This window comes from Eucyclogobius newberryi, unplaced genomic scaffold (assembly GCF_026437365.1).
Source record: "Eucyclogobius newberryi isolate DKJ021-1_F unplaced genomic scaffold, fEucNew1.0.hap1 SCAF_710, whole genome shotgun sequence".
NCBI lineage: Eukaryota > Metazoa > Chordata > Actinopteri > Gobiiformes > Gobiidae > Eucyclogobius > Eucyclogobius newberryi.
Genome location: NW_027316402.1, coordinates 1 through 10,000, shown reverse-complemented (window position 1 = coordinate 10,000; position 10,000 = coordinate 1). Strand labels below are relative to the sequence as shown.

Genomic DNA, 10,000 nt, shown 5'->3' with positions numbered 1-10,000 from the left:
TCTGATCACACGAGCGCTCTCAGGTCCAGATCTAAACTAAACTAAAGCTAAAGTCAGACCTCAGCTTCTTCATCACAGAATGTTCCACTGAGGCTTCCAGAACATTCTAGACTTGTCCTGATCTGGTCCTGATCTGGTTCTGTTTGGTTCTGTTTGGTTCAGGTTGTTCGATGGTTCTTCAGTGTGTGAGTGTGAGAGCGGAGGGACCAGAAGAGGGCGCTCTCCTGCAGCACTGCACCAGACCCAGAGGCAGACCCAGACTGAACCGGGACCGGACCGGGACCAGGACCAGGACCGGACCAGCAGAGACGCAAGACCAAACCAGGACTGGACCACAGAGCCAGAACCAGAACCAGGGCCAACAAAACCAGATGGGAGCTGAGGGCGAGGACTCGACCAGGACCAGAACCAGGACTCGGACTCGGGAGATCCGGCCTTCGAGGAGGTACAGTGACTACGAGACCCTGGAGAGTCCAGAACGGAAAAGAAGCAGAAGAGCAGAAGAAGAGAGCGACGGTACGTGTGAGCTCCAGCAGGGGGCGTCGCTCTCCAGCAGGGGGCGTCGCTCTCCACATGTAACTGTACGTGTGAGCTCCAGCAGGGGGCGTTGCTCTCCAGCAGGGGGCGTCGCTCTCCAGCAGGGGGCGTCGCTCTCCACATGTAACTGTACGTGTGAGCTCCAGCAGGGGGCGTTGCTCTCCAGCAGGGGGCGTCGCTCTCCAGCAGGGGGCGTCGCTCTCCACATGTAACTGTACGTGTGAGCTCCAGCAGGGGGCGTTGCTCTCCAGCAGGGGGCGTCGCGCTCCACATGTAACTGTATGTGTGAGCTCCAGCAGGGGGCGTGGCTCTCCAGCAGGGGGCGTGGCTCTCCAGCAGGGGGCGTCGCTCTCCAGCAGGGGGCGTCGCTCTCCAGCAGGGGGCGTGGCTCTCCAGCAGGAGGCGTCGCTCTCCACATGTAACTGTACGTGTGAGCTCCAGCAGGGGGCGTTGCTCTCCAGCAGGGGGCTTGGCTCTCCAGCAGGGGGCGTCGCTCTCCAGCAGGAGGCGTCGCTCTCCACATGTAACTGTACGTGTTAGCTCCAGCAGGGGGCGTCGCTCTCCAGCAGGGGGCGTCGCTCTCCAGCAGGGGGCGTCGCTCTCCACATGTAACTGTACGTGTGAGCTCCAGCAGGGGGCGTTGCTCTCCAGCAGGGGGCGTCGCGCTCCACATGTAACTGTATGTGTGAGCTCCAGCAGGGGGCGTGGCTCTCCAGCAGGGGGCGTGGCTCTCCAGCAGGGGGCGTCGCTCTCCAGCAGGGGGCGTCGCTCTCCAGCAGGGGGCGTCGCTCTCCAGCAGGGGGCGTGGCTCTCCAGCAGGAGGCGTCGCTCTCCACATGTAACTGTACGTGTGAGCTCCAGCAGGGGGCGTTGCTCTCCAGCAGGGGGCGTCGCTCTCCAGCAGGGGGCGTGGCTCTCCAGCAGGGGGCGTCGCTCTCCAGCAGGAGGCGTCGCTCTCCACATGTAACTGTACGTGTTAGCTCCAGCAGGGGGCGTCGCTCTCCAGCAGGGGGCGTTGCTCTCCAGCAGGGGGCGTCGCTCTCCAGCAGGGGGCGTCGCTCTCCACATGTAACTATGTGTGAGCTCCAGCAGGGGGCGTCGCTCTCCAAAGTCAGACCTGCAACCACCTTCTGTCTTTAGGGGAAAACCAGAACCAGATCCAGAACCCGATCCAGCACCAGATCCAGAACCAAATCCAGAACCAAAGCCAGAACCAGATCCAGATCCAGAGCCAGAGCCAGATCCAGAACCAGATCCAGAACCAGATCCAGAACCCGATCCAGAACCAGATCCAGAACCCGATCCAGAACCAGAGCCGGATCCAGAGCGAGATCCGGGACAGAGACGACCCAAACTGGACTCCAGCCAGCAGAGGTGTGTGTGCATGTTCTCCCTGTGTCACTGCGAGTCCTCTCAGTGCTCCCCCTAGTGGCTGTAGAGTGAACCTTCTGTCCTGACCTTCTGACCTTCACAGTGACCTCTGACCTTCATAGTGACCCCTAACTTCTCCGACCTTCAGTGACCCCTGACCTCCACACTGACCTCTCTGACCTTCACAGTGACCCCTAACCTCTGACCTTCACAGTGACCCCTGACCTTCACAGTGACATCTGACCTTCACAGTGACCCCTGACCTCTCTGACCTTCACAGTGACCCCTGACCTCCACACTGACCTCTCTGACCTTCACTGTGACCCCTGATCTCTCTGACCTTCACAGTGACCCCTAACCTCTGACCTTCACAGTGACCCCTGACCTTCACAGTGACATCTGACCTTCACAGTGACCCCTGACCTCTCTGACCTTCACAGTGACCCCTGACCTCCACACTGACCTCTCTGACCTTCACTGTGACCCCTGACCTCTCTGACCTTCACAGTGACCCCTAACCTCTGACCTTCACAGTGACATCTGACCTTCACAGTGACCCCTGACCTCTCTGACCTTCACAGTGACCCCTGACCTCCACACTGACCTCTCTGACCTTCACTGTGACCCCTGACCTCTCTGACCTTCACAGTGACCCCTGACCTCTCTGACCTTCACAGTGACCCCTGACCTCTCTGACCTTCACAGTGACCCCTGAGGGATCTTCTCACACGTTCATCATGTCTCACTTTTCTGCTGATCTTTGTTTCTTTTGGAGATTCTAACAAAGCGTCTCTTTTCAGCTCCTCAGAACTGCATCTCCCATGATGCCGCGGTGCGTGTGAAGGAGGAGGCGGGGTTTGTGTTGTCAGGGGGCGTGGTCTGCGACATTTGTGGGAAAGTCCTGAAGTCCAAATCCAGCCTCGCTCGCCATGTTCTGGTCCACAGTGGCAAACAACCACATGGCTGCCGGTTCTGTCCTCTGCGCTTCAACAGGAAAGGTCTGGGACTAAAGCGGGTCTAAAGCGGGTCTAAAGCGGGACTAAAGCAGGACTACAGCGGGTCTAAAGCAGGTCTAAAGCAGGACTAAAGCAGGACTAAAGCAGGACTAAAGAAGGACTAAAGCAGGCCTAAAGCAGGTCTAAAGCAGGTCTAAAGCGGGTCTAAAGCAGGACTAAAGCGGGTCTAAAGCAGGTCTAAAGCAGGACTAAAGCAGGACTAAAGCAGGACTAAAGAAGGACTAAAGCAGGCCTAAAGCAGGTCTAAAGCAGGTCTAAAGCGGGTCTAAAGCAGGACTAAAGCGGGTCTAAAGCGGGACTAAAGCAGGACTACAGCGGGTCTAAAGCGGGTCTAAAGCAGGACTAAAGCAGGACTAAAGAAGGACTAAAGCAGGCCTAAAGCAGGTCTAAAGCGGGTCTAAAGCGGGTCTAAAGCAGGACTAAAGCGGGTCTAAAGCAGGTCTAAAGCGGGTCTAAAGCGGGTCTAAAGCAGGACTAAAGCGGGACTAAAGCAGGACTAAAGCAGGTCTAAAGCGGGTCTAAAGCAGGACTAAAGCGGGTCTAAAGCAGGTCTAAAGCAGGACTAAAGCAGGACTAAAGAAGGACTAAAGCAGGCCTAAAGCAGGACTAAAGCAGGTCTAAAGCGGGTCTAAAGCAGGACTAAAGCGGGTCTAAAGCGGGACTAAAGCAGGACTACAGCGGGTCTAAAGCAGGTCTAAAGCAGGTCTAAAGCAGGACTAAAGCAGGACTAAAGCAGGACTAAAGCAGGTCTAAAGCGGGTCTAAAGCGGGTCTAAAGCGGGTCTAAAGCAGGACTAAAGCAGGACTAAAGCAGGACTAAAGCGGGTCTAAAGCGGGTCTAAAGCGGGTCTAAAGCGGGACTAAAGCAGGTCTAAAGCAGGACTAAAGCGGGTCTAAAGCGGGACTAAAGCAGGACTACAGCGGGTCTAAAGCGGGTCTAAAGCGGGACTAAAGCAGGACTACAGCGGGTCTAAAGCGGGTCTAAAGCGGGACTAAAGCAGGACTACAGCGGGTCTAAAGCGGGTCTAAAGCGGGACTAAAGCGGGTCTAAAGCGGGACTAAAGCGGGTCTAAAGCGGGTCTAAAGCGGGTCTAAAGCGGGACTACAGCGGGTCTAAAGCGGGACTAAAGCGGGACTAAAGCGGGACTACAGCGGGTCTAAAGCGGGACTACAGCGGGTCTAAAGCGGGACTACAGCGGGACTACAGCGGGTCTAAAGCAGGACTAAAGCGGGTCTAAAGCGGGTCTAAAGCGGGTCTAAAGCGGGTCTAAAGCGGGTCTAAAGCGGGTCTAAAGCGGGACTAAAGCGGGTCTAAAGCGGGTCTAAAGCGGGTCTAAAGCGGGTCTAAAGCGGGTCTAAAGCGGGACTAAAGCGGGTCTAAAGCGGGTCTAAAGCGGGTCTAAAGCGGGTCTAAAGCGGGTCTAAAGCGGGTCTAAAGCGGGACTAAAGCGGGACTAAAATGGGTCTCCTTCTGTTGCAGACAATCTTCGGAATCACCTGAGAATCATGCACCCGAACGGCCCCGCCCCCAGAGTGAAGCTCCGCCCCCCTCGGCTCACCTGGCTCTGTCACACCTGTGGAAAAACCTTCACCTTTCGCTCCAGACTCAAGACCCATGAGCAGATCCACAGCGGAGTCAAGCCCTGCCAGTGTCTGCTCTGCCCCAAGTCCTACATGAGGTGAGACTGGCTCTGGACCGGCTCTGGCCCGGCTCTCTGGACCGGCTCTGGACCGGCTCTGGCCCGGCTCTCTGGACCGGCTCTGGACCGGCTCTGGCCCGGCTCTGGCCCGGCTCTGGCCCGGCTCTCTGGACCGGCTCTGGCCCGGCTCTGGCCCGGCTCTCTGGACCGGCTCTGGACCGGCTCTGGCCCGGCTCTCTGGACCGGCTCTGGACCGGCTCTGGCCCGGCTCTGGCCCGGCTCTGGCCCGGCTCTCTGGACCGGCTCTGGCCCGGCTCTCTGGACCGGCTCTGGACCGGCTCTGGCCCGGCTCTCTGGACCGGCTCTGGCCCGGCTCTGGCCCGGCTCTCTGGACCGGCTCTGGCCCGGCTCTGGCCCGGCTCTGGCCCGGCTCTCTGGACCGGCTCTGGCCCGGCTCTCTGGACCGGCTCTGGACCGGCTCTGGCCCGGCTCTCTGGACCGGCTCTGGACCGGCTCTGGCCCGGCTCTCTGGACCGGCTCTGGACCGGCTCTGGCCCGGCTCTCTGGACCGGCTCTGGCCCGGCTCTGGCCCGGCTCTCTGGACCGGCTCTGGCCCGGCTCTCTGGACCGGCTCTGGACCGGCTCTGGCCCGGCTCTCTGGACCGGCTCTGGCCCGGCTCTGGCCCGGCTCTCTGGACCGGCTCTGGACCGGCTCTCTGGACCGGCTCTGGACCGGCTCTGGCCCGGCTCTCTGGACCGGCTCTGGCCCGGCTCTGGCCCGGCTCTCTGGACCGGCTCTGGACCGGCTCTGGACGGCTCTGACATGAGGCTGTGTGTTTTGTCCTCAGGATGAGCGACCTGGAGAACCACATGAAGAGGCTCCACCCACATGGCTCCGCCAATCCCCCGCCCCCCCCTCAGCACCTGTGTCACCTGTGTGGGCGGAGCTTCACCTGTAAGTCCCTCCTCTCTCTCCACATGCAGAAGCACACGGGTGAGCGTCCGCACCTGTGTCACGTGTGCGGACGCAAGTTCAGCCGCAAGCAGCAGCTGCAGGTGCACAGCGCCACCATGCACCCAGGGAAGGAACTGCAGGAGGAGGAGGGACAAGAGGGACAGGTGCACAGCGCCACCAGGCTTCAGGGGAAGGAACTGCAGGAGGAGGAGGGACAAGAGAGAGACGAGAGGAGAGGGACTGAGAACGGAGAGAAGAGCGGTAAGAGAACAGCTCACATCCTTGTACAGACTTGTGTAATAATGCAATAAAGTCATCAGGGAAGTTACCTTTTGCATAGCTTCAAAGCACGTTCAGGATGTGCTCTCTCTCCACAGAGCTGGTTTGTGAGGTTTGTGGGCGGAGGATGCGCTCGCTCGCTCTGCTGGAGTCGCACCGAGCGGCTCACAGCGGACGGAAGCCGTTTGAGTGCGGCGTCTGCGGGAAAGGCTTTCTCCGAGCGCAGACGCTACGACAGCATCAGGTAAACGGGCAAACACGTGACTAGCTTCTAGAAAAAGTGTTTTATTGATGACATTTTGCTTTAGACAAACCTTCAGACACATTTTATGGTCAATGATTATTGGATTCATTGTTGGACAAATGGCTCTGTTCTTGTTTCCCACATTGCTCTCTTTCCTCAGGTTCACTTTCACCTGAAACCGAAGCCGCACTTCTCTGGCCCCGGCGCTCCTCGTTTGGCTCCGTCTCGCCCGTGCTCGTTCCCCTGCTCCGTGTGCGGTCGCTTGTTCCGTTTTCCGTCGCTGCTCGCGGCTCACATGGCTGTTCATTCTGACGAGCGACCTTTTCCCTGCCAACTGTGCCCGAGCTCGTTCCGCCGCGTCAGTCACCTCAAGCGCCACATCGAGGGCGTTCATCCTGACGGACAGCCTCGACCCAGCCACGTATGCCCCATCTGCGGCACCGACCAGCAATACAGGTCCAAACTGGAGCGCCATCTGCTGGTGCACTCTGGGGAGCGGCCATACAGCTGTGACAGGTGAGAAACGGACTCAAAACGGGCTCCGAACGGGCTCCGAACGGGCTCCAAACAAACCTGAAACGGACCGGAAACAGACCTGAAACAGACCCGAAACAGACCCGAAACAGACCCGAAACAGGACTGAAACAGACCCGAAACAGACCCGAAACAGACCCGAAACAGACCCGAAACAGACCCGAAACAGACCCGAAACAGACCCGAAACAGACCCGAAACAGGACTGAAACAGACCCGAAACAGGACTGAAACAGACCCGAAACAGGACTGAAACAGACCCGAAACAGACCCGAAACAGACCCGAAACAGACCCGAAACAGACCCGAAACAGGACTGAAACAGACCCGAAACAGGACTGAAACAGACCCGAAACAGGACTGAAACAGACCCGAAACAGACCCGAAACAGACCCGAAACAGACCCGAAACAGACCCGAAACAGGACTGAAACAGACCCGAAACAGGACTGAAACAGACCCGAAACAGGACTGAAACAGACCCGAAACAGACCCGAAACAGACCCGAAACAGACCCGAAACAGACCCGAAACAGGACTGAAACAGACCCGAAACAGGACTGAAACAGACCCGAAACAGGACTGAAACAGACCCGAAACAGACCCGAAACAGACCCGAAACAGACCCGAAACAGACCCGAAACAGACCCGAAACAGACCCGAAACAGACCCGAAACAGACCCGAAACAGGACTGAAACAGACCCGAAACAGGACTGAAACAGACCCGAAACAGACCCGAAACAGACCCGAAACAGACCCGAAACAGACCCGAAACAGACCCGAAACAGACCCGAAACAGGACTGAAACAGACCCGAAACAGGACTGAAACAGACCCGAAACAGACCCGAAACAGACCCGAAACAGACCCGAAACAGACCCGAAACAGACCCGAAACAGACCCGAAACAGACCCGAAACAGGACTGAAACAGACCCGAAACAGGACTGAAACAGACCCGAAACAGGACTGAAACAGACCCGAAACAGACCCGAAACAGACCCGAAACAGACCCGAAACAGACCCGAAACAGACCCGAAACAGACCCGAAACAGACCCGAAACAGACCCGAAACAGACCCGAAACAGGACTGAAACAGACCCGAAACAGACCCGAAACAGACCCGAAACAGACCCGAAACAGACCCGAAACAGACCCGAAACAGACCCGAAACAGACCCGAAACAGGACTGAAACAGACCCGAAACAGGACTGAAACAGACCCGAAACAGACCCGAAACAGACCCGAAACAGACCCGAAACAGACCCGAAACAGACCCGAAACAGACCCGAAACAGGACTGAAACAGACCCGAAACAGGACTGAAACAGACCCGAAACAGACCCGAAACAGACCCGAAACAGACCCGAAACAGACCCGAAACAGACCCGAAACAGGACTGAAACAGACCCGAAACAGACCCGAAACAGACCCGAAACAGACCCGAAACAGACCCGAAACAGACCCGAAACAGACCCGAAACAGACCCGAAACAGACCCGAAACAGACCGAAACAGACCCGAAACAGACCCGAAACAGACCCGAAACAGACCCGAAACAGGACTGAAACAGACCCGAAACAGGACTGAAACAGACCCGAAACAGACCCGAAACAGACCCGAAACAGGACTTAAACAGGACTTAAACAGGACTGAAACAGGACTGAAACAGGACTGAAACAGGACTGAAACAGACCCTAACCTGAAAAGGACCTGATCATGTGACCTAATGGCAGCATATAAAGAGGAAACAGAACTGGACCCAGTACTGACCCCTGAGGCACACCGTAAGTGACTAAAACAGATCAGATTAGCCTTTATTGTCTCCTCTACATTCGACCCTGTGACACTGGAGCGTCCTTGACAGAAGCTCAGACAGCGTCTGCTCAGGTCTCATCCTGGTCTGCTTTCAGGTGCACCCAGAGTTTCGCTCGCCTCGGTAACCTGCAGCAGCATCAGAGGCGTATCCACGGCGACCGCATCCAGAGGCGTCGCCGCAGATACGAGTGGGATGACGATGGAGACGATATGCCTCGCATCATTTTCAGCGACGAAGAAAATGAGAACATGGAAGATCCTCCAACTCCAGGTTTTAACGGAGATGAGTTTAAGCAAGAGGCGGGGCTTGGAGGAGAGGGGGCGGAGCATGTGGGAGAGGGGGCGGAGCACGCAGTGGAGCTTGAACATGACAAAAGAGACGCCGCGTCGGGCGAGGCGGCGGGTGAGGCGTCGGGCGAGGCGTCGGGCGAGGCGTTGGGCAGTGCGGCGGGCGAGGGGGCGGGCGAGGCGGCGGGCGAGGCGGCGGGCGAGGCGGCGGGCGAGGCGGCGGGCGAGGCGTTGGGCAGTGCGGCGGGCGAGGCGTCGGGCAAGGCGGCGGGCGAGGCGTCGGGCAAGGCGGCGGGCGAGGCGGCGGGCAGTGCGGCGGGCGAGGCGTCGGGCAGTGCGGCGGGCGAGGCGTCGGGCAGTGCGGCGGGCGAGGCGGCGGGCGAGGCGGCGGGCGAGGCGGCGGGCGAGGCGGCGGGCGAGGCGTCGGGCAGTGCGGCGGGCGAGGCGTCGGGCAGTGCGGCGGGCGAGGCGGCGGGCGAGGCGGCGGGCGAGGCGGCGGGCGAGGCGGCAGGCGAGGCGTCGGGCAGTGCGGCGGGCGAGGCGTCGGGCGAGGCGTCGGGCAGTGCGGCGGGCGAGGCGTCGGGCAAGGCGGCGGGCGAGGGGGCGGGCGAGGCGGCGGGCGAGGCGGCGGGCAGTGCGGCGGGCGAGGCGGCGGGCGAGGCGGCGGGCGAGGCGGCGGGCGAGGCGTCGGGCAGTGCGACGGGCGAGGCGGCGGGCGAGGCGGCGGGCGGTGCGGCGGGCGGTGCGGCGGGCGAGGCGTCGGGCAGTGCGGCGGGCGAGGCGTCTGGCAGTGCGGCGGGGGAGGCGTCGGGCAGTGCGGCGGGGGAGGCGTCGGGCAGTGCGGCGGGGGAGGCGTCGGGCGAGGCGTGGGCCAGTGCGTCGGGAGAGGCGTCGGGTGAGGCGGCGGGCGACATTTTGAGCGACATTTCTGAGCGAGCGTTGGGCACGGGCGAGGTCACTGCGTTGGCAGAACACGATTACGGAGCCGCCGTGGCAGACTTGGACGTGATGGAGAACCTGGAGGTTCAGGTTCAGGAGGTGGAAGTTTCCGGAGCTGTTCAAGTTGTGGAGGAGGAAACGGAGCTCACACAAGTGGAAGTCACGACCACAGAATGATCTGAGACATATTTATTTCTAACATTAAACCAGCTCTGAGCCTGGATGGCGTCAGGAGGAACATGAGGATTATAGCTCATGTTTTATACATCACAGGCAGAACATGCAAACTGGAGCTGACTCACTGGGACCCTCTCGCTGTGAGGCAGAAGTGTTGGTGAACTTTGTGAACAGAAAAAGTTTGTGTTTTTGTAAATTCTGTAAAAAGTGG

The 10,000-nt window shown here is 59.4% G+C and overlaps 1 protein-coding gene across 1 annotated transcript in view; it reads left to right on the top strand.

Moving 5' to 3' along the window:
* LOC140350550 (uncharacterized) overlaps positions 1-9,789 on the top strand; it is a 9,921-nt gene extending 132 nt beyond the window's left edge. The window contains exons 1-9 of the mRNA XM_072436136.1: positions 1-23; positions 163-516; positions 1,678-1,911; positions 2,709-2,906; positions 4,404-4,602; positions 5,412-5,779; positions 5,896-6,041; positions 6,202-6,557; positions 8,481-9,789. The exon at positions 1-23 is cut by the window's left edge and continues 132 nt beyond it. Coding sequence (XP_072292237.1) covers positions 1-23; positions 163-516; positions 1,678-1,911; positions 2,709-2,906; positions 4,404-4,602; positions 5,412-5,779; positions 5,896-6,041; positions 6,202-6,557; positions 8,481-9,789 — 3,187 coding nt within the window. The remainder of the gene's footprint in view (positions 24-162; positions 517-1,677; positions 1,912-2,708; positions 2,907-4,403; positions 4,603-5,411; positions 5,780-5,895; positions 6,042-6,201; positions 6,558-8,480) is intronic.
* The last annotated feature ends 211 nt before the right edge of the window (positions 9,790-10,000 follow it).